Source organism: Dermochelys coriacea, chromosome 1 (genome assembly GCF_009764565.3).
Source record: "Dermochelys coriacea isolate rDerCor1 chromosome 1, rDerCor1.pri.v4, whole genome shotgun sequence".
NCBI lineage: Eukaryota > Metazoa > Chordata > Testudines > Dermochelyidae > Dermochelys > Dermochelys coriacea.
This window is the reverse complement of record NC_050068.2, coordinates 329,352,088-329,376,716: the sequence shown is the minus strand read 5'-3', so window position 1 is coordinate 329,376,716 and position 24,629 is coordinate 329,352,088. Positions and strand designations below refer to the sequence as shown.

General features: G+C 39.5%; 1 protein-coding gene across 5 annotated transcripts in view; it reads right to left on the bottom strand.

Annotated features, from left to right (window-relative positions):
* Positions 1-24,629, bottom strand: part of CCDC146 (coiled-coil domain containing 146) — a 109,673-nt gene that overhangs the window by 10,560 nt on the left and 74,484 nt on the right. For 3 of the 5 annotated variants that reach the window (XM_043497539.1, XM_043497528.1, XM_043497544.1), the window contains 11 exons: positions 22,655-22,712; positions 20,012-20,188; positions 18,909-18,982; positions 17,149-17,376; positions 14,459-14,645; positions 10,038-10,133; positions 8,853-9,023; positions 4,754-4,884; positions 4,468-4,632; positions 2,587-2,811; positions 484-712 (listed from right to left, as the gene is read on the bottom strand). In XM_043497539.1, the coding sequence (XP_043353474.1) occupies positions 484-712; positions 2,587-2,811; positions 4,468-4,632; positions 4,754-4,884; positions 8,853-9,023; positions 10,038-10,133; positions 14,459-14,645; positions 17,149-17,376; positions 18,909-18,982; positions 20,012-20,188; positions 22,655-22,712 (1,741 nt within the window). The remainder of the gene's footprint in view (positions 1-483; positions 713-2,586; positions 2,812-4,467; positions 4,633-4,753; positions 4,885-8,852; positions 9,024-10,037; positions 10,134-14,458; positions 14,646-17,148; positions 17,377-18,908; positions 18,983-20,011; positions 20,189-22,654; positions 22,713-24,629) is intronic. The other 2 variants (XM_038387186.2, XM_038387184.2) reach the window with 1 other exon arrangement.

Sequence of the window (24,629 nt, the reverse complement as noted above, 5' to 3'; positions counted from 1 at the left end):
CAAGTATTTTCAGTGAATTGAGCTACTATTTTGCAAAGTGGAAAGACTGAAAAAAGACACAGCCAATACATTTTTGACTAATTTCAGACAGTGCCTGTTTTTACATGATGCCTTATGCCTATCCTACAGTTTAACCATGCTGATGTTTAAAGCAACATTATTCTTATCTTAGGCCCCAACCACTTCAGCAAGTGTGCAAGTTTAATTGTGTGAGTTGACTGAAGTCAATAGGACTACAAACTTTCTTAAAGTTACGCATGTGCTTAAGTGCTTTACTGGATTGGTACCTAACATTTTGTCCGTTTGTGTCAACCATACTGTTCACACTGTAGCTTTTCATATGGAATGAATTTAAATTCCCACAACTGTGATTTAATTTCTTTTATCAGAAAACAGAGTAGTACAAACTGAAATAATTTATGTATTTAAAAAAATGAAAATAAAACCTTCCCTCCCAAAAATTAGTTCTCTAATTCCACCTACCTGAATTTGAAGTACCACTAGATCTGCATCCAAGGCATTCTTCATTGGCAGCATTTTCAGGGACAACTCAATCTGTCTCTTTTTCTCAGCTAGCTTCAGCTTCAAAAATCTGATCTTTTCATCCATGACTTGCATCTCAATATCTCCATTTCTACTCATCATCTCCTGAATGTTTATTTTTTCATAGAAAATACATACTTCTTCCTCTCGCTCTATGAGCAAAACACCACTGCAACAGACCCAAAATTAAAAGTTAAAATCAGGTTTTAAAATTTTCCATTCACATTCAATGTTAGTTCCATTCAAGAATGCAAGTGGCAGATTTTAGCACTAGCAATCATCTCTGAAAATGTGCACAGATTTCATAAAATCCTTATTTAATCCTTTACAGTATTATTAACCAATGACAAAAATGTTCATATCTGTAATAATGAGTGGACATAGAGCTGTAAACGTAACTTATGTGCTGGTCTCCCAGTATACTTTTTTGACAATTCTATTGCCTTCTGCCATAAAAATAAAGGGAAGGGTAACCACCTTTCTGTATACAGTGCTATAAAATCCCTCATGGCCAGAGGCAAAACCCTTTCACCTGTAAAGGGTTAAGAAGCTAAGATAACCTCGCTGGCACCTGACCAAAATGACCAATGAGGAGACAAGATACTTTCAAATCGGGAGGGGGGAAAATAAAGGGTCTGTCTGTCTTGTGATGCTTTTGCCGGGAACAGATCAGGAATGCAGCCTTACAACTGTTAGTTAGTAAGTAATCTAGCTAGAAATGTGTTAGATTTCCTTTTGTTTAATGGCTGGTAAAATAAGATGTGCTGAATGGAATGTATATTCCTGTTTTTGTATCTTTTTGTAACTTAAGGTTTTGCCTAGAGGGATTCTCTGTGTTTTGAATCTGATTACCCTGTAAGGTATTTACCATCCTGATTTTACAGAGGTGATTCTTTTATCTTTTCTTTAATTAAAATTCTTCTTTTAAGAACCTGATTGATTTTTCATTGTTCTTAAGATCCAAGGGTTTGGGTCTGTGTTCACCTGTACAAATTGGTGAGGATTTTTATCAAGCCTTCCCCAGGAAAGGGGTGTAGGGCTTGGGGGGATATTTTGGGGGAAGATGTCTCCAAGTGGGCTCTTTCCCTGTTCTTTGTTTAACACGCTTGGTGGTGGCAGCACAGGGTTCAAGGACAAGGCAAAGTTTGTACCTTGGGGAAGTTTTTAACCTAAGCTGGTAAGAATAAGCTTAGGGGGTCTTTCATGCAGGTCCCCACATCTGTTCCCTAGAGTTCAGAGTGGGGAAAGAACCTTGACACCTTCCATGGAAGTTTATTTAAAGAATGGATTATTCTGGTCAATGATATTCATCTCTTGTGCCTTCTCATACCACATCTGTGCACTTATACACAAACGGGAGGATGATATTAAGCTCTCAGGGGATTCAACAGCCAATACAGTTGTTATTATAGATATTATTCTGTGGGTTGTACAATGTAACCAATGAAGAAATGCCAAAGAACTATATATTGTAATGCATCGCTTTCTCACCCTCAATGCAGATATTGCCATTCTAGTGAGGCCAAATTCCAGGTATCTAGCATTCCTGGTTAGAAGGTTTCCTGCTTTTAAAAATACTGTTGATACAAGGAAACAAACAAAAATAACTTTGGCTAATGGTAGGCCTGTTCCAGGACTATTTTCCATTTCAAAATTTAAACATAAAACTATGGCCAGTTTATATGTATAGGCAAAATACAACAGTATCTTCAGCCAGAACACCTGGTCAAAAAGGGACCCTCCCCAGCCCAATGAAAATGAGTGAGTAAAGTGAGTGAGGGTGGGGGACAGCGAACAATGGAGGGAGAGGGGATGGAGTGAGCAGGGTAGGGCCTCAGAGAAGGGGCGGGGCATGGGTGTTCGGTTTTGTGTGATTAGAAAGTCGGCAACCCTATCTATAACAATAAACTGCAGATGGACACCAGAACTAGATCCTATGAAGAAATGGCGTCTTTCATCAATTGCTGGTTACCATTTTAAATAAGTGAAATGTCATGGAAGTGACGCAAGGTGTTTTATGTGTCAAATTACCCTGTTTCTTACCTCTCATTTCGATGCAGAACAGCGCTTTCATATTTTTTACGTAGCTGCACCATTTCCTCTTCAATGTGGGTGAGCATATTGGTGAGTCTGTCAACATCCAGTAACTGTTGCTCTCTCTTTTCCTTCATCTCTTGCAGAGTTGCAAGAATTTTGCAGACATCACTTTGGATGCTGTCTTTGATTGCAATATTATTTGAATGCTTCAGAAGGTTTTTCTGCAGTTTTCTTTAATAAAAGCAATAGAGAAAATGGAAAGATTTTTGTAATTTCAATTCACTTAATATAACAGAACTTGGCCTTTATCCTCAGTTACACTAAAGCCCTTTACACCTCTCTGGCAGTACATAGGAGCATTAAAAGGGGTGGAAACAACCCTCTAAGAATGCCCCTTATGCAGAGGGCCTCCCAACTCTGTATAGAACTGGATAAGGCCTCTACAATTCTTTCATTCTCAGCCCCTCAGAATAAGAGGTGTGTCAGGCACAGAGAAGGGCTATGCACTATGGCTATTCTCTGCCTCCCAGGGTGCCGCAGGAGATAAAGTCTTAAGAAATAACACTGATGCAAAATTTTCTAAATGTACATCAAGTCTAACTCTATTTAAATAATAATACTGAAATAATGTCTTGCACTATTCTAGTGCCTTTAATTCAAAGATCTCCAAGTGTTTTACAAACATGAATTATTCCTCACTTCACTTTCATGAGAGAGAAAAGTATTAACATCCCCATTTTACAGATGAGTAAACTGATGTAAAGAGAGGTTTGAGTGGCTAAAGTACAATCAAATAGCGAATCAGAGGCAGAATGAGAATAAAAACTGGAACTCATGATTCCCAGAGATCTGTATTCTCTAACCACTGGATGATGCTCCCTCACTGATGAGTTGGATTTTAGTTTCCACAAAGTCCATTCTTCTAAATTGCTAATAAGATGGTATTTAGAATTACTTTACTCCATCTGGAGTGAGTATCATTGCTAGTTCAAATACCTATTTCTCTCTGCTATAAAGAAATTAATCTTAACAGACACTAGAGGCTTTATAGGAGGAAGTGTGATCTCATGGTTAGGTCTCTTGGATTCTATTTTTGACTTTGCCATTGAGTAGCTTCGTGACATAGACTATCATTAAGCCTCTCTGCCTTAGTTTCCCCTCATCTAAGTAGGGATAATACGACTTCTCTACTTCACAAGGTGCTATGAGATTTATTTAAATATTTGTAAAGAAAACTGAGATAGATGCTGTTACAGAAGTACAAAGTATTATTAAATATTTTATGGATGAACTATTTGCTTGGGGGACACATTCAATACATCTGTTCCCTAAACTGCACAGACTGCAGCAGGCCAATGACAATATGATGTTTAATCCTGTTTCCCATGCAAAGACTAAGTAAATAATCTTGGCACCAGGCAGGTCTATGTCACCCAGGTAAGAACGAATCTTGGGGTGGAACCACTGTGTAGCTATTAAAGCATCAGTAGCTCTAGCTCTAAGCAGTGCAAGGGCCATTGATTATGTACAGAGGCAGATCCAATGTCCTTATTCTACTCCTCCCCTGACCCACTTGACTCTCAAACCCAGCTGTATAGAGTTGCAAATACAAGAAGAGCGCCACAATTCACAAATGGAAGAGTTGAGCTCCACAGTTCACAGTGAGTGTAGACTCCCTGAACGGGCTCTTGAGATCCTGCCTCCTGCTACACACAATGGAATCACACCAGCATCTGGAGCTCCCTGTGACTGAGGAGGATGGGGCAAGTTTTGCCTCAAGTCCCACTTTACAACACCATACATTGATAAATAATGATATCCTAAGCCTTCAGAGGTTAAAGGAATCCAGGAATGTTATTCAAAGGAAATATTTACTTTGACACTTACCTTTCTTTAATTATAACATTGCTCCTTAAAATTTCCATCTCATTCTCTAGCATTTTTGCTCTCTCTTTAATTTCAGTTGTTTTCTGGCGAGCAGTCTGCACCAGGTTTACACATTTGTTTCTCTCATTTCGAATAAGATCATACATTTTAGCAAATCCTTTGAGTCTGAAAAAATGCAAGTATTTAAGGAAATGGTTATTATAATGCTTATACATAAATAATTTAAATGGGTTATTGCTTTAGAAAAAGTGTTATTTCCTCTAGTGTATTGTTATAATTCTCTTACTGCCTTTGGATTACTTTCTTCTTCTTCTTATATTCCCTTATTTCAAGTTCCTTTGTTTTTATCTCTTTAATAATGTTGTGGAGCCTTATCTGAAACATAAATAGCATTGAACATTTTTGATAGGTCAGGATCTGAAAAGAAATTCCAAATATGAAGTTGAGTTGAAGAAACTTGTTTATGTCATTTAAATGATACAGGACGTTACAAAAACTGAATTTTCATAGATAAGAAGGAAGCAGTGAGGAAAATTATTCTAAAGACTCACATTTTGTTCTAACTATAATAAAATCAGAGATGTCTTTTAGTCTTTTGATTACTAGTGGAAGAGTAACCATGAAGGACAAAAAGAGGGATAATAACCTTCCTTTCAAAAATTGCTAACAATTTCAGGAAACACAATTCACTTACATAAAGTCATTCAACAACATTAACTATTATTACCGTAGTTAAGATAATAGTTTGATACTGCATCTTAACATTTTTCAGTCTTTCTTTGAGAAAGCATACAGCTTGCAAAGTGCTGATTGACACCTAAGAGTTGCTGAATATCCTCTGTTCCTATTAGCGTCAATGAGAGTTGAGGGTACACAACACCTTTCAGGGGAAGCTGACTACCTTGCAGGATTGGTTAATAATGAGAATATTGTAAATCACTGGACAAAATTAATCCTTTCATTGAGATCAGTAGGGTTGTACTAGGAATGAACATGCCCCATTTGCTCTTATCCAAATTAGGTCTTTAACTCTCATTTCAGCAGGATTCCTGATACTGCATCATCTGCCTGTGAGGAAGCAAGGAGGCAAAAGAGCTCTGTATCCTTTAGCTACTTAGTGCCCTAATTCCCTCAATCTTTTTGCCTCTCTTTGTCTGAGCATGGAGTAACTTCCATCTCTCAGCACTCTTTCTTTTTCTTGAAGTCACCTTGGGCCACATTCTTAAAGGTAGTTAGCCACTCGAAGATGCAGATAGGCACCCAGTGGGATTTTCTAAAGCACCTTGGCACCTAAATTTTCTTCACCTTCACCTTCTTCACCTCCACCTTTCTTCACCTTTCAGAAAAAGGATGAGAAATAAGAGAGAGCAAAGCAGAAATGATGACAGCACAAGAAAGATCTATAGGAAGGAGGTGGAGAAAGAAAGCCTATTGCTCTCTCTCCCATTTCTCACGAGACTTGGCAAGGACAACTAGTTCGCAACTCTTCTGTCTTGAGGCCTGCTGTTTCCATTCCTCAGCCTATCATTTCCTTTATGATGTGACTGTTTGGTAAAGACATGTCTGAAGTTGAGTCCTGGACTCCTGGCAGGAAGAAAATTGAAGTTCTCTAACTTCTTTAGTCTGGGTTTGCACTGGTCCCTACTCTTTCCTGGCTTTCAAACAATCATGGACGATTGCTTGGAAAAGTACATTTCTAGGTTCTTCATTAGAGCCCTGGACCTTCTGAACTTAGTTACTTCCAGAACTGTAACCGCCCGAATTTATTAACCTTCAAGGTGCCCTGCAAGGCCTTTCTTTTCTTTCTTGCCCATGATAAGATGGGAGTTGGGTGGATTGGCTGGATGTAGTGTGGGACTCTGGGCATTGTGTATGTGGTGCAGGCCTGCTGACAGCAATTCCAGGCACCAGGGCCATCCCTAGCAGGGTGCGGGGCCCGGAGAGGAAGTGACAAATCCGTCACTTCCAGGACAGACCCATCATTTCTGGGACTGACTGTGCTGGCCAATTGCAGGGCCCCACAAAGTGCAGGGCCTGGAGCAGTCGCCACCAGTGGCGGATTAATGATTTTGCTGCCCCTAAGCCCAGAAATAATTGCTTCACCCCTCCCCCCACCAGCTCTCCTCTGCTCCACCTCTGCCTCCTCCCCCTGAGCGCGCCGCCGGGTCCTGCTTCTCCCTGCTTCCTACCAGCGCTTGTGCGTGAAGCAGCTTCGCGAAGGAGGGGGAAGGGGGAATGCGGCGCGCTCAGGAGAGGAGGCAGGGCTGGGGTGGGGATTTGGGGAAGGGGACCAATGGGGCAGGAAGAGGCTGGGGAAGAGGTGGAGTTGGGGTGAGGACTGGGGAGGAGGGCGCAAACAGTCTCTGGCTGCTATTATACCACCCCTGCAAATTTGCCGCCCTAGGTCTAGGCTTTGTCGGCCCAGGCATTAATACGCTGCTGGTCGCCACCCCAGACACGCTTAGGAGCCCTGTGGCGGTTTAAAAGGGCCCTGGGCTCCTGGCCGCCACTACCAAGGCAGCAGTGGCGGCCCGGGGCCCCCAGGCCCTTTTAAATCACCCGGGCCTCCGGGCAACCACCCCATTTGTTGTCTCCTTCCCCTCCCCTCCCCCCCCCGCCCTGGACAGCAAGTCTGGTGTGGTGCATTAAGTGGTTATATTTATGCTTTTACTGGGTTATTTTGATCTATATGGGGAAACTGATGTATCTGTTTATTTAAAGCATTTTTAAAAGATTGTCATGGGTGCCAAGAGCACTGGACAGGCACTCTTATATACTTGGCAAAAATCCAAATAGATAGATTTTGGCCTTCCTGGTTGTTTCTATGAACAGAAGTTAGTATTTGGCATGAATTATGCAACATCATAGCATATATGCAGTGTCACAGTGCCAGTAAATTGCAGACAGCAACCCAAGGCACAGTAAGAAGGAAGAGACTGCAAAGAGTTACAAAGGAATCTCACAAAACTGAGTGAATGGGCAACAACATGGCAGATGAAATTCTATGTTGATAAAGTCAAAGTAATACACATTGGAAAACATAATCCCAACTATACATATAAAATGATGAGGTCCAAATTAGCTGTTACCACTCAAGAAAGGGATCTTGGAATCATTGTGGATAGTTCTCTGAAAACATCCATTCAATGTGCAGCAGCAGTCTAAAAAGCTAACCAAATGTTGGGAATCATTAGGAAAGGGATAGATGATAAGACAGAAAATATCATACTGCCTCTATATAAATCCATGGTATACCCACATCTTGAATATTGTGTGCAGATCTGGTCATCCCACCTCAAAAAAGACATACTGGAATTGGAAAAGGTACAGAAAAGAGTATGGTTAGGGGTATGGAACAGCTTCTATATGAGGAGAAATTACGAAGATGGGGACTGTTCAGCTTGGAAAAGAGACGACTAAGGGGAGATATGACTGAGGTCTAAAAAATCATGACTGGTGTGGAGAAAGTAAATAAGGAAGTGTTATTTACTCCTCATAACACAAGAACTAGGGGGCACCAAATGAAATTAATAGGCAGCAGGTTTAAAAAGAACAAAAGGAAGTGTTTCTTCACACAATGCACAGTCAACCTGTGGAACCCTGTGCCAGAGGATGTTGTGAAGGCCAAGACTATAACAGGGTTTAAAAAAGAACTAGATAAGTTCATGGAGGATAGGTCCACCAATGGCTATTAGCCAGGATGGGCAGGGATGCAAAACCATGCTCTGAAGTGCCCGTAGCCTCGCTTTGCCAGAAGCTCGGAATGGGTGACATGGGATGGATCACTTGATGATTAATCTGTTCTGTTCATTCTTTCTGAAGCTCCTGGCATTGGCCACTATTGGAAGAAAGGATACTGGGCTAGATGGACCATTGGTCTGACCCAGTATGGCTGTTCTTATGTTCTGTTCTAGTTTGCTCTTTTATATTAGAAGTAACATCAGGAACTACATTCTACAATATGTCAGAAAAATTTGGACTGTACCCTGCATTCGGAATGAAGGACGATCAGTATTCTTTGGATACTTACGTCTTTTTGGAGTATGATATGCAACTTCTGTGATCTGAATTTCTAGACTGAGGTATCTATATTCTGTCCCATTATTTTATAGCTTGTTCTTGTTTTGAAGGCCATTTGTGACTCCTGAAATCAGGTGACATCACATTGCATTCTGGCATGATGACATTTTGATGTACTGTTATTATATTATATCATAAGGTGACAATGAAACAACATAATGTCATGATATAAACCTCATGTTATGACAGAATTCTCAAGGGATGTGGGAGCAGGAGATTATGCTGAGTGATCATTTTATTGATAAGTAATGTAATCTAATCTACTGAAGAACAGTTTTCCAGTGAGATGAACCATACATTTTTACCTGTGCTTTTAAGGAGTCCTTAGATTTCTGTTCCCTCTCATCAGCTTTGACCTGAGTCAGGCGTGCAAGACGGGCTAACTCATCTCTGCAGCGTTCCTGCTCCTTAAAAAGCTGATCTTCTTCAGCAATACATTGTTCTAACATATGGGCCTCAACATCTGTTGTCATTTTCTAAAGTAAAACCAAACTTCACTTTAATATTATTTATAAACTGTATATATATATATATATATATATATATATATATATATATATTATTTATAAACTTCAATGCTGGTAGGTGCAAAATCTGAAATGCTCTTTTTTGCTTATATCTTCAAAGTCCGTATAAGGGTTTTGGTCTACATGGGTATTAAAAAAAAATCACTACTAACAGAACCACAACATGATGCCCTACAATAATATACCAAAATGCTCTGTCATAGTGGAACATTTCTGGCCTATCCACCGTTAGATTATTGAGCATGAAAATAAGAAAGCCAGAACATGCAGCAGCCTGAACAACCAAGCTTGTCAAAACATCTTAAAATGCCCATAATAAACAATGATGCTAATGAATTCTGGGACTGGCATAAAAAGAAAGAATCCTATGTGGACAAGAGGCAGGAATCCTGAGATCTCTATCTGAAAAACACCATCTATCACTTCTAGTGAGCTCGTCATTATAGTTCTTAGCACACCAACACTTTTAGACAGAACCAGCAACTGAGGTATTATAAGACAGCTACCTAGATTTTCCCAGAATGCACTAATACTGTTGACAGTGGGACAGTTGGTGGCAAGCACACACAAGTTACATGAAAATCTATATTGTGGACATGCTGAACTGTGTTTGCTTTAATAAGGTCACACTGCCATATCCAAAGCCAAAGCCAATTACACCCACCACAGTTCCAGCTGTAGTATAGATGGGATCCTATAATGGAGAGAACATTTTAATTAGGAAGCATATTTCTCTCTCATACATCCAATAGGTGACCAATTATAGTGAGAGCAAAAATAAATTTTAAAAATATGACAAATACCTTGACAGTGTTTTAAAATAAAACAGATTCCATTGTACATTATCTTACTGGACACCTACAACTGGAAATGCTTGGCAAATTTTCTGCAAACAGCCCTTTTATCTTGTAGTTTGAAAGCTAGTTGCTGTCGAAAGAAATATAAGGAAGAAGAGCTGTTCACCTCCTGGGCTAGATTTCTCTTATTCATTTCAACTTCTTTTTGAAGTTCTCTTCTTCTTTCCACCAATGTCCCATCATCTTTAGGAATAGCATCTACCTACAAAGACAAATCAAGCAAGCAAAATGAAGTGAGAGAAGAATATGAAAAGATGTAAACATAGATAATATCTTTCAAGCAACTTGTTAGATTGTAAGCTCTTTGGGGCAGGGACCATCTTTTAGTTCTGTCTTTGTACAATGCCTAGCACAATGGGGTTCTGATCCATCACCATAGCTCCTCAATACTCAATACTCAATAATACAAATAATAAATAAATAATAGCATTAAAAGTAATATTCTCAAATTTTCACTAGAAAATGTTAGTCATAAATCCTAAACTTCACAACAACATACATGGGTCAGTACTGCCATTCCTGAGAGTCAGTGTTTCGCTGCAGCATAAAGCATGGTTCTATTCTGATATGTGACTGTAAAAATATCACCTTCTAGCTTCATAGATAGTTTTTTGAATGAAATCCTGTCCTCACTGAAGTCAATGGGAATTTTGCCATTGACTTAATGGGGTCAATATTTAACCCTTGTATATAATGAAAGTCATACCTGCTGCTTTTAGTGATTTTAATGCAATTTTAGGGCTTCTTACTCCTATTAGCCTTGAAGAAGCCAAAACAAATAATAGAGTGGGCTGAATATACTCCATCTTGTTCATCATCATCAGAATTGTTTAGTGACTCAGATATTATAATGAAGCCTAGACTGATTAGAAATTAAGTTCCAATTAAATTATATCTGTGTAATTCCACTAAAAACAAAGTTTCACTGGGGTATAATTTGGAGACAATGGGATAACACCGGTGCCACAGAGGAACTAATGTGTCTTGAAGAACCTCTGCTAGTAGTAATATGTGAGAGGGACAGCTTGTGTCGAGTTTGCAATGCTGGCAGTTAGAAATAGTATTTTTTTCACTTGCAAACTGAGTACACTGGATCCAGAAATCACATAGCCAAAATAAATTCTGAACCCCCAAGATGCCATTTTCAAAGTACAACCAGATTCAAAATTCTATATACTAACATAGATAATAAATAATATTTTGCATTTACACAGCACTCTTAATTTGTGGTTCTTAAATAGTATTAAAAAGGTGGATATTAGCTCCATTTTATGGATGGGAAAATTAAAACACAGTAAAATGAAGGCCAAAATTTTCAAATGTGGCATCTGATTTTGGCATCCTTAGTTTTCAGGTGCCCAATTTGAGACAACTTTGGTCTGTCTTTCAGATTTGTTGAGCACCCACAATTCCAATTCAATTCAAAGGGAGCTGAAAAATCAGGCTCAAGGTGTCTCAAGTTGGATACCCAAAAACAGAGGCACTCACAATCAGATGTCACTTTTGAAAATTTGACCAAAGTGACTTGCCCACGATCACATGATTTGATGTTTTTTTAAAGCTCATGATTTTTGGGGGGGTTGACATGATTTTTGAGCTGTTGAGAGGATTTTACTCATACTTTTTGATCTCTTGAGGCTGGCAATATTGCTTTACACCACCTTTGTGCGCTCCTGATCCTGGACTGTTCTGTGGGCTGGAGAAGCCCCCAGGATATCTGAGATAGATTACAGCAGTCTAAATTACAGCAGTCTCTTGGGGCTGGCCTGCAGGCCATGCTGTCCAGAATCTCAACAGGGCTGTGTTCTGTGGCCCCTCCCCAGACTCACTCTCTATGCTAGAGCTTGAAAGAGGGTTTTTGGGAGGCATCCTTATGGCTGACTTCCACAGTGCCTGCTGCAACTGAACTTTCAGAGCACCTTTATGTTGCTTGAGCCTTGTTACCTGATATAAAGGGGAAGGAGCAGGGGTGAGGATCTCACTGGATATGGTGAATTTTAAACTCTGAATGTCCCTGATTTTTGTCAGTTTGAGTTTGACATTCAACCATAGTGGCCAGTTACGGTTCTTTCTCCAGCAAAATTTGTTTACAGCAGCACAGAAGAGGTCCCATTTCCTTGGACTTACTAAAAGGCAACTGGTTAATGCCTTTATTATCACTGGAGGGACACTCATCAGCCCATTAAGCAATATTTTAAATAAGCTGAGTCTGAAACTTGTGTCTTGCATAATCCTTGATTGGAAAACAACAGCAACTTTGTGTGCATTTTTTCCCACTTGAATTGTGTCATAGGATGAGTAATAAGCAGTGAGATGAATTCAGAAGGAAATTCTTTTTTTGTTTTTGCAATGGTGAGTAGGATAGCGGAAGTAAAATTATTAAGTAATAGTTACAGCTTTATAAATTTAAACAGCACTTTTAAAACATATAGTAAACATTTACTGCCCAAAGAGCTTACAACAGCCATGCAAAATTGTAATAAAATTGTACCAGGCCTGGCATATCTGCTCACTAGCCTTTTACTGAGATGATATTTTACTATCCTGTCAAAAATAATTACTTGCCAAGGGGGAGTTAGAATTTTGAAAGACAGGTTTACAATCTTCAACAGACAAGAAAAACAAAACTAACACAAGGCACAGAACAATAGTTCAGGAAATGGAGAGTTGGGGAACAACTAGTGAGGAGAGGATCAGGAGGATTCCTCAAAAAGAAAGAGTACTTGTGGCACCTTAGACAGTAACAAATTTATTTGAGCATAAGCTTTCGTGAGCTACAGTTCACTTGAGCAGTGGAATTCCTTAAGGAAGGATTTGAAGGAGGAGAAGGAGGGTGCTTGGTAGACAAGGCGAATTAAACTGTTCTTATAAGGGGCAGAGTGACAGAAGGCATGAGTGTGAAAAGAAGACAAAGAAAGCCATTTGGACAGTGGATTGGGGAAATGAAGGAAAAGGGCGGAAATAAACAGACATGTAATTGGAGTGGGAATGAAGGAAACATAGAGGAGAGTACTTTATTCGTAATACCAAACATCAAATGGTATCAATTCCCCGGAATCAGGTTAAAACAAAGAAAGAAAGAATCTGATTTACTGTAACATACAAGAAACCTGCACAATATAAAGGGAAGTGTGCTTTAGTGATTTAAGTAAAGAACTGGGAGCCATGTAATCCTGGGTTCTAGTCATGTCTATCACTAATTTTTTCTGTGACCTTGAGCAAACCACTCAGTTATTTTGCCTTCTCATAAGTGGGGATAACAATACTTATAGCACTTCACAGGTGGCATGCCTTTAAACCCCTGACTCAGTTTGCTAGGCCTCCAGCCTCCTAAAACACACCTCTTCAAACAGCCTACAAATCCCAGTTACTCCTCAGCGAAGATTACAATAAAATGGTGGCACTACCAGATATGTGTAATAGTTTGTTGTTTGTTCACACTTCTTCATGTTGCTCCTTAACCTTTCCCTGTATTGTACTTGTATGTTGTCTATCTAGTTCAGAGGTGGGCAAACTATGTCCCGCAGGCTACATCGGGCCCACGGGACCATCCTGCCTGATCCTTGAGCTCCCCACCTGGGAGGCTAGCCCCCAGCTCCTCCCCTGCTGTTCCCACTCCCCTGCAGCCTCGCTGCCATGCAGGCAGCGCTCTGGGCAGTGGGGCTCTGTGCTTCTGCAGGGCAGCGTGGCAGCATGTCTGGCTCTGGCCAGGAGGCGCAGATGCCAGACATGCTGCTCTGAGGGGCATGGTAAGGGGGCTGGGGATGGGGGTCTTGGGGGTCAGTCAGGGGACAGGGAGCAGGGGGCAGTTGGATAGGTGTGGGAGTCCCAGGGGGCCTGTCAGGGGGCGGTTGGATGGGGTGGAGTTTTGGGGCAGGGGGGGTCAAGGGACAGGGAGCGGGGGGGTGGGTTGGCTAGGAGTGGGAGTCCCGGGGGGCCTGTCAGGGGATGGGGGTTTGGATAGGGGTTGGGGCAGTCAGGGGACAGGGAGGAGGTAGGGTTGGATAGGGGCAGGGGTCCCTGGAGGGGGCAGTCAGGGGACAAGGAGCGGGGGGGGTTGGATGGGTGAGGAATTCTGAGGGGGGCAGTCAGGGGGCGGGAAGTGGGAGGGGCCCCGATAGGGGGTGGGGGCCAGGCTGTTTGGGGAGGCATAGCCTTCCATACGGGGCTCTCCACCAATGTGGTCCTCAGGCCCAAAAGTTTGCCCACCCTTGATCTAGTTAGTAAGGTCCTCTGGGTAAAGGGACTATATTTTTTTCACGGCTATAAAGTGCTTTGCATGTTGTGGGCGCTGTGCAGATAACAAATACTCACATACACAGATACAGCCAAACAGATGTAGTACTTATGAGAGCTATAAATGCAAGAACTCTGAATACAAATGTTAGCAACACCCTGTATTCTGTACATAGAAATGTAAAATGTTGTCTTATTTTTATTTCTGTGCAACCATTTTAAAAGTATTTCTTAATTTGATTTTCTATTGCAATATTTTTAATTCTTGTCATCAGTGTTTTGCATACAGACCTCTAATGTGAGCTTCTCATGCAGTAATTTAATTTGCTCCAAGGAATCATAAGCGATTTTCAATTGCAACTCCATCTTTTTTAAATTTCTCAAATCTCTATCTTTCTCTCTTTGTTTAAAAATCAGATTATCATGCTGCTTTTGCTTCTCCAAGAGACAGTTACGTAAACCAATTTCCAGACCAGCCCTGCATAGATATATAGAATATTTCAAAAAGAGAAAACCTGTCCAATAGATGTATGTAAACAAACATGACCACTTTACATTGAGTTTGGAAAAACATTATGGCAGCTGAGCAGCAAAATAAAATACAAAAAACTACACACATTAATGGCCATTCTCCTAAAACATAATGGGTGAAATCCTGACTCCACTGAAGCCAATGGCAACACTCCCATGCTTTGTTTCAACAGTGCTAAAAAATTACTCATAGTATAAGAGAGAAATTATTTCTATTTCTTAAAGTGAGAATTAAAATGTATTTTTAATATCTAAGGGAGTCTAAATTTTGTTCATTTGTAAATTTTCATTTATCAGTTCCTCCAACCTTCTTTAATGTGAGACACAAACAGAAAGAGCAGAAGGATTACTGCTAAAGGTAAGGCTATTATTACGGGTATACATCCTTCCCCACAAAGAAAGGAGAAACTTGAAGCTGGCTAGAGTCAGGCATAATAACTCCTAGATCTGAGATTTGAAGCATTATAGCAGTTTATATGGATTACCAGATGTGGAGAGGCTGGGATTTATAAGAGAATCTAAAGGAGCTGACTGCCCAAATCCAGCTGGATTTCAGTGGAATGTGGGTGCTTAGCACCCTTATGCGCCTTTGAAAATCGCTGGGCTAGGTTTTCTGATCTGCTAAATTCACTTTGCATTGCTTACTCTTTTAAATCACCTGGAGAAATCCCCTAGGGAATTCTCCCTGTGTAGGGATAATCCATTGTTCCCAGCTCTCATGATGTTATTATAGTTCTCATGATTTCTGGTGTTCTTCTTAAAGTCACAGCTCTCAGAGCCCAGTGATTATATGAGAAACCTCAGCATTCACTTCAAAGCAATAAGCAGGTTTCTAGCCCTCCTGGTTCCAAAGAAATGCTTGAAAGCGTGATCAGCATGAACCTTAACGGGTCAGAAACAAGAAAGCACATAAAAAATCCCAAATGTACTATTTTTAAATAATATCATGATTTGGGGAAAAAGAAAAGGAGTACTTGTGGCACCTTAGAGACTAACAAATTTATTAGAGCATAAGCTTTCGTGAGCTACAGCTCACTTCATCGGATGCATTTGGTGGAAAAAACAGAGGAGAGATTTATATACACACACACAGAGAACATGAAACAATGGGTTTATCATACACACTGTAAGGAGAGTGATCACTTAAGATAAGCCATCACCCACAGCAGGGGGGGGGAAAGGAGGAAAACCTTCCATGGTGACAAGCAGGTAGGCTAATTCCAGCAGTTAACAAGAATATCAGAGGAACAGTGGGGGGTGGGGTGGGAGGGAGAAATACCATGGGGAAATAGTTTTACTTTGTGTAATGACTCATCCATTCCCAGTCTCTATTCAAGCCTAAATTAATTGTATCCAGTTTGCAAATTAATTCCAATTCAGCAGTCTCTCGTTGGAGTCTGTTTTTGAAGCTTTTTTGTTGAAGTATAGCCACTCTTAGGTCTGTGATCGAGTGACCAGAGAGATTGAAGTGTTCTCCAACTGGTTTTTGAATGTTATAATTCTTGACTCTGATATTCTTGTTAACTGCTGGAATTAGCCTACCTGCTTGTCACCATGGAAGGTTTTCCTCCTTTCCCCCCCCTGCTGTGGGTGATGGCTTATCTTAAGTGATCACTCTCCTTACAGTGTGTATGATAAACCCATTGTTTCATGTTCTCTGTGTGTGTGTATATAAATCTCTCCTCTGTTTTTTCCACCAAATGCATCCGATGAAGTGAGCTGTAGCTCACGAAAGCTTATGCTCTAATAAATTTGTTAGTCTCTAAGGTGCCACAAGTACTCCTTTTCTTTTTGCGAATACAGACTAACACGGCTGCTACTCTGAAACCTGTCATGATTTGGGGAGGCATGACTCAAGATGTTTGAACACTTCTGGTTGGTGATACTGGGAATCTCTGGCTATTGTAAAGCCGGGAGAGGTGGCTCTGCCACCCCGCATCCCTCCCATGCCAGTTTTGCCACCTGCTTTTGCTGCCTCTTCCACCAAAGCTGTGCTGCCCAGTGTAAGTGGGGAGGGAGGATGTCAGGGGTCAGGAGGAGGTGAGTCAGGTGGTGAATTGAGGGGAGGAGGTGTGGCAGAGCAAGGCTCTGCTATATTAAATTCTTTGCTGGAGGCAGGTCTTCTGCAAGCAGTCTTGTGGATTCTCATTTAGGGCCTGATGTCCACTGAATCAATGAGCTGTTCCATGCAGTTTAGTGGGCTTTGGATCAGGCCCTTACTGCATTTCTCTCTTGTATGATAACATCAAGTTTTGATCACCAACATAACTCAATGAACAGAAATTATATAAATCCATGGTGAAATTAGAGTAATGTTAAATAGTGTGATTTTATGAAGTCAATAATAAAGCTATTTAAAGCAATAACCAAGAAAAGACTAATTCATTCAGAATAGATGAGTGCTCACTCATACCATTTCTGAATACATGGCTCATGCCTTCTATTCTAACCTGTCTGCCAGGGCTGTTGCTTCATTCTCTTTGCTCATTTCTAGTAACTTTGTCAAATGGTTGAATTCTCGTTCTTTGCTTTCAAGCAAAGCTCGTTTTCCATCCAATTCCTTCATTACATCTTCCTTTTCTTCCAATACTTCTTCACTCTTTTTTTCCATTTTTTTAAGGGAATTATTTAACTCCTGAACATGGTCAACGAGAATTTTCTTCTTCTTCTCTATATCTCTGAGAACACATTTTAAAACAGTATAATATCACATCTGTAAAAATGGATCCAGCTCTAGAAATACAGACCGAAGACCAAATGCTGTCATTCCTGCTGCAGTGAGTAGAAGCAGAACTATTGCTCAGCATCTCTTCTGCTACAATTGTTCTGTTGCCCTGGACAGGAGTTCTCATCGCTATGGGGATAATATTGGGAAGCGCAATTTGCTGCTCCTCTGAACTAGGGCATCATGTACTCTTAGCTAACACTTGTTGGTGAGAGCATGCCAAGTGATTGGAGGATTGAATTCAGATCACTTGCTCTTGATGACTTGTTACAGTGGGCAGTTCTCCCTTTTGGGCTTTATCCATTTTCTTCTTTCACTTGAGCACCACTACAGCACAAGTTACAGTTTAGGTTCAAATGTGTATTTTTGCAGTAGGCCATTCCCAAATCCATAGCTAAGCCACAGCCCTGCTTGGCAATACACATGTGAAATCAGTTTTTGTACAAAGAAATTAGATAACTAGAAACACAAAAATAGGTAAAGAAGAAAGAAAAAGAAAAGGAATGTATAGTTTTTTAAATTAAATAATTGAGCAGAGGCAAGGAATTATTTACAAAACTGTAACACCAGAAAAATAATTAGTGGTAGAGAATGAAGTCAGGAGATACAATAAACTTCAGTGTAATATAATAGGTTAATAAGGTACAAAGAATGCTAACTTAGGACAGCAATTTGGTCACTAGGTGTTTTAAGAAAAGGTAGCCAAATTGCAATTCGTTGCATTTCAGAGAAGTATGCTTTTCCTTGACCAGTATATCTCATGCTTTACTGTACCAATTAGCCAATGTAGAAACAGAGAAACCTGCCATTGGCTGCAAAAAGGTGTCTGTAAGGAATAAAGAGGAAAACGTAACAGATGATGAGTGGATATTATCTACCCCATTTAAAGCACTAGACCAAATAATTTTTATAGGAAGACTAGGATCAGAGCACTGTAATAAATACTTGCTCCTAGAAAATCTGGATGCTTGGGTAATTTCACAACACGATCCTCAGCTGGTGAAAACTGATGTAGTTCTATTGTAGCCAATGGTTCTACGCTAATGTTCAGCAGCTGAGGACTGGCATGTGTTTAAAAGTGCTAGGTGCTATATTACACCATCAATTAGATCTATAGTATTGTTCCATATATGAAAAAAAATCTGTGGGATATCAGGTAAGATCTGCGTAGTATCTGATATCAACCATCTCAATATGCAGTTTCAACAGACGTTTTAAAGGTTTGTGACCAAAGGTTATTCCAAAACCTTTTTTATTGTTGTTTTCAAGTCTAAAATATGTTTCCCTACTGATGCTATACCTTTTGACTCAGTTTCATGGATATTGCTCATTAAGTAGATTATGGACACACTGTATCTGCATTGATCAGAATTTTGTATCAAGAACTTAAACTTTCTTAGTTGTCTCTATTCCGAGATATTACTGAGAAAACAAATAATAAAAATAAAATGAAAAGATTTTAGTTAGGTACATTTAAAAACATACAATGTTTTGCGTTTTATCTTATCCATGTCTTTTCCAAGCTGGAGAGGAATAGCATGGAGGCGGACTAGCTCATCCTAGTAATAAAACAAAAATGTTAGACCAACAGGCTCTAAATTTCACATAATTTCAGAGAACTAACATTTTCTTTGAACTACTCATATGACCCAGAACAGAAATGTGTGTTCTTCAGTAACATAAGTTTGTCCCACAAAAGAAGACAGCTGCTATTTTTATTACTGACTAGTGCATCAGATATGCAAAATTATATTTGCAAAACTCACAAATAATGTACATATGCTATAAATATATAGGCCTAGATTTTCAATGTCAAGGAGCACCAGAAAATCAAGCTCCAATTCTTAGGGCAAATCTGTGCTGACCAGAGCTCAGAGAAAGCCACAAAACACTCTAAAAATGACATAAAATACCTTTCCCATACATACATAGTTCACATTATTAAGGTCCAATATTTCAAGATCTGACAGGTCTGGAAAGAAGTGCTGTGTGTCCTTATGAAAGACTGGAAGCCCTGCTTTTCCAGTGCTATTAAGTTCCTATTTCCAGCCATCCTGGTTCATGAAATATCTGACCTCAAACCTTTCAATCCACGTCTTCTGAATTTTACCTACCTTAGGTCTCAAGATTGTGTGTGTGTGTTTATTGAAAGTTACTGATTTCATTTTCCTGATGGAAAAATCAAAAAGTGTCAGCAAAACTGAAAATTTCCTGTAGAAAATTTTGCAGAAACTACATTTTCCATCAAAAAAAATTGACTGAAAATTCTTGACCCGCTCTAATTATAACTCACAGAATACTGTGTTCTGTCTTTTTCATTAATATTTATATACCTGAAATTAGCCTAAGAGTTCTGACCATTATGAAAGCTACTTGTTGTCAGTACTATGCCTATAATTTCCCAGAGGGCTACTTGTGGGAATGATATAGCAGCATGATACATGATTATTGACTAATGCTGCATTTTGTTATGTCATGCCTTCTGATAGTAGTACATATTCGAATGACAGTAGAAGTATTCAGAATATTCAATGTGTTTTCTTGAGTGTGCGCATGCACACACACTTATATACTCATTCTCGTGTTACTTTTAACTCATCCTGCTTTTCAAGAAGTTCCTCTACTTCTTTCTGTTCTCTTAACATCAGCCTTTGCTTGGATGTCACATCTTCCTTCAATGCTTTAATTTCCATTCTCCTTTGGATTGTTTCTTTACGGAGCTCTTCACAGTTTTCTTTCAACACTTTTGTTTTCTTTTCTGTCTCCTTTAAAAGTAAAGTCAAAGATCAGTGATCTCAAATTTGTATTCGTTTTGGGGGAAAGTACATTTCTTGCTTACAATTGTTTAAAAATATTGTATTGTTTGTTTAATAATTTCTGTATTTTCATTAGAGAAGTGCACCTTTTCTTTAAAAGACAGAGAAGCCTAAATGGACTGTGTATTACTTTGGTATTTTTGCATATTCACATGAGTTTAGTTTTCCTATTTCACGATTACGAAAACTCCTAAAATTCTTTGGTTCCATCATATTTCCACCAAATTTTCTTCTATATTTTGTTGTAAGATAAATTTAAATTTTAAAATAAATATAACTCTTAAAGATATTTTCTCATATACATACATACTGCCTTAGGTCTTCCAACTGTTCTGATGATTTATTTCTTTTATAAGTCTTGGCTTGATAGCCCATAAGACCTCTCTATTCATCCATAGAACAGATTCAAACAAGCAGCAGCAGTGCTAACAACTGCACACTGCTCCATCATCATGTCTCAACTCTGACATGGAAGGACAACACTATTAGTGAGAGCAGAAGTTAAATTTTCATGTCTGTCCAGACTTTGGCCTTTGTGCCAATAGTCAATTTAACATCAGCTGTAATGCTCATTTCAGAAAGGCCACAGTATAGCTAATAGATGCTAAATTTTGTCTACTACCAACCTGGTCTGGATTCAAAGTGGCAAACTAAAAGTAAAAGCCTGGAAAATTCCAGTAAAAACTATTACAATCCTTCAACTGACTTCTGTTGGTTACTATATCGTGCTCCCCGTCAGTACCCGGCTCAGGCCGGGGAAGCTAATGATCCAATGAGTGGACCAAATTAAGTGATGAATCCTGGTTATGTGTCACCTGCATCACATTGTGCATACGATAAGAAGACTTGGTTTTAACTGGAGGACCAGAAGCTCCAATAATCTGCAGTGCCAGAAACCTCTAAGTCAATAGATACGCTGCTCTAAACCTGGTCAGCCAGCTGGAACCAGAAGAACCATCTGCAATGTTCATTTGGATTTTTCACCAGGAAAAGCTGTACATCCCACTATACCAAATACTGATCTTGAATTTGTAGTTTTCACATGCGGAATGTTATTTACCGTTTGTTGCAATTATTAATTGTTGAGTGTTTTTTTATTCAAAATGTGCAAGAATTGCAGAATCAGGCCTTTAATGAGATGATGGGCAATTTCATGAAACAAACACCACTGGTATTGTTTGAATGGAAGAAAAATAAATTCTGAGCACAGTGGGAGGATTAAGATGATCAGAAAAGCAAGCAGTATATAAAGACCTCTTTTATATTTTGGGGAAAGGGAATAATATTGTAAGAAAGGATTTAGATTAGTTCTTCTGAATGATATATGTATTACATATGATATATATATGTATATGATATGAAATATAATTTGTTGCTACTTTCCTCCTGGGGGAATTCTGCACCAAATTTTTAAAATTTCTGTGCACAATATTTTAAAATTCTGCAGAATTCTGGGAATTTATTTAAACTACAATACAATGGATGGAGAATGAGAGTAGGGAGCACTGGAGGAAATTCCCAAACACCCTTTGTCTAATAATAATGTAGCTAATTTTGATCCTTTATTTCTAGTTATTAGTCAACAAATATATGCAGCCATATGCTCAGTATTACAATCATAGGTAACTGAAGAGCAAATGAGGGCTGGGGGATCAAACTCACAATTTGTATTGGCTACTGACAGTCTCCAGAAAGGTCAGTAGTAAACAGTTCATGGAGCACATTTTGAAAGGAAAATTTTTCAGTCTGAAAACTTAGACCAGTTCTAATCACTAAAGCACCATAAGCATTTATAAGGTTATACTGTCATTTACAATAAGGCTCCTTTACACCACCCTCATTTGTTCATTTGCACACATGCATGCATGCCCAGCCCTGTCCCCCAGTAGTGAGTGATGTCTCCCCCACATGTATACACAATCTCTCCTCCCCTGCGATGATTTATGTCTCCACCGGCTGCTCCTGGCTGCTGGGGAGGGGTAAGTGACTGCTCTTGCAGCTTCCTTTTGCTTCCCCTCAGAAGTCATTTTTCTGCAGAGAAACAAAGCAATCTGTGGATGACATGACTTCTGTGACCACGGAGTGGCGCAGAATTCCTCCAGAAGTACTACTTCAATATTTGCCCTATGAATTAGTAGAATTGTAATTTGAACAGTTCTCTCAGGACATCTATCTGTACAAGTCTTTATAAGTTAAATGCTTAGTGTGTGTCTAGGGTTCTCAAAAGTGAATTACACAACACAGCCTTTCCTTTGAATTCTACCTCTTGATTTTTCTACATATTCCAGATGTTACAAAAATCTACTGTTCTACTTTTTAAAATAGTATCTTCATCTGCATAGTTTTCTTATTTTACATGCTATCCAACAGGACTCAAAACATGACTTTTTTTAGTGAGGTGTATTTCATACTTACACCTTGCTTGGGAATTCTCTCATATTCCCGTTGCAGGAGTCTTTTGTCTTCTTGTAAACTACAGAAAAATCATCATAGAGATAAGCACGTTGGCAATATGCAAAGCAATAAAAAGAGACCTTTAACAGTCCATGCTATCCAACATTAAAAGTGATGTGAAATAACATCTGTGACAATTTGGATACCATTTTAAAACTGAATTTAGGTCAGTCTTACCACAACATTGATCTAGATGTTACAAGGGTACAAAAAACAAATTTCATTATATAGGTATAAGTTTCATTGCAGAATCTGGTGCATAAAGAATAATCCAAATATCAACACAGAATTAAAGCACAGATACCTAAATAGACCTCAGAGATGTTTTTCATATCTCAGGGCACTTTCTAAACTCTTTAATAAAACTGAAATCAAAAACATGTGGTTTCAAAAAGATAGATATTGAAGGAGATTAACTGTAGAAGAGCATTTACTAACAACTGCATGCAAAAAACTGTACACTTTAGCATAAAAACTATCTTCACCATCAGCATGCTTATCATCATCTTTTTCCAACACCAAGCATGGGTAGGGCCAAGATTATAAACAGATTCCAACCAAATCTATTTTGAGCCACCATTTAACCCAGTTGGGGTGTTGCCTGGATGGTTTTATATACTGTTATATACCATTGTCTCCTTGAACATCCATGTCCTCTCTGTCCAGGCATGCTTTTAATGATTGTAGTCACACAATGTACTTTCAGTCTTCTACAGATATCATAATTTGTTAGTCTATTTAGTCTTGTCATGCCTAGGATATGGTGCAATCACCTCCTTTCAAATGTTTGCAGCTATTTCTCCAGATGCTTTGTCAGTACTCATGTTTCACAACCATAAATAATGTGAGTACAATGAGTGTTGTATTTAATCTGGTCGGGGTGAAAGTAGACCGGTACAGTGTACCAGTAAGAAGTGGCCACTGGTACCGGCCTGTACCAGCCGATGTTAAAGTGCTATCACGGCAGTGCTTTAAGAACCCTCCTTAAAGCACGGCCATGGCAGCGCTTTAACGTTGTTTCCCCTTTTGCCCCCACCCTGTCGGTTGCCCAGGGGGGCAAAAGGGGAAACAATGTTAAAGCTCTACCGTGGCAGTGCTTTAAGGAGAGTCCTTAAAGCACTGCCATGATAGCGCTTTAACATCAGCTGGTACAGGCCGGTACCAGCGGCCACTTCTTTCTGGTACACTGTACTGGCCTACTTTCACCCCAACCAGATTAAATACAACACTCATTGTACCTTGGGCCACCGACAGGGTGGGGGCAAAAGGAGCAGCTTCCCTGGGGCCAGCAATTTAAAAGGGCTTGGGGCTCCCGGATGGGCTGGCTGGGGGAGGCTGACCTCCAGCCCTGCCCCCTTCTGCCCAAGGCCCCAACCCTTCCAGGGGCCCAGATTCGGGCCCCCGTACTGGTAAGTGCTTAATGTTACTTTCACCCTTGAATCTGGTTTCAGCTATCATGGACACTGATTTAAGGTTCTAGTCATTTTTATTCAGCCATGTGAATGTTCTACTGTTGATGTCATCTTCATAATGGTTGTCATATGTTATGATTGAAGGCTGCAGGTTTGTCACAGTGGAAAAAATGTCACTGATACCATGATTTTTCTTTGTGTCCATGGCTTTTTTTTTGTCTGGGATTTTTCTTTGTGTTCAGGATTTTAACAAAGTGCATTGAACTTGACTACTTGAAAAATGTGGTTTTAACAGTAGCATGCATTTCATAAAATTATGTTACATATTTCACGTAACTATTAAAAACACATTATATATTTATGTTTGACCAGCTTGGATGCCTTTCTTAGCAGCATTACAAGCACGGTGCTATGTTGCAGACACAGAGGATTTAGTCTACAGCTATGATGATGATGATGAGTAAAATATAAAGCATAAATACAAGGGAATGATCTGCACAATATCCCAAAAATATCTTCCATGA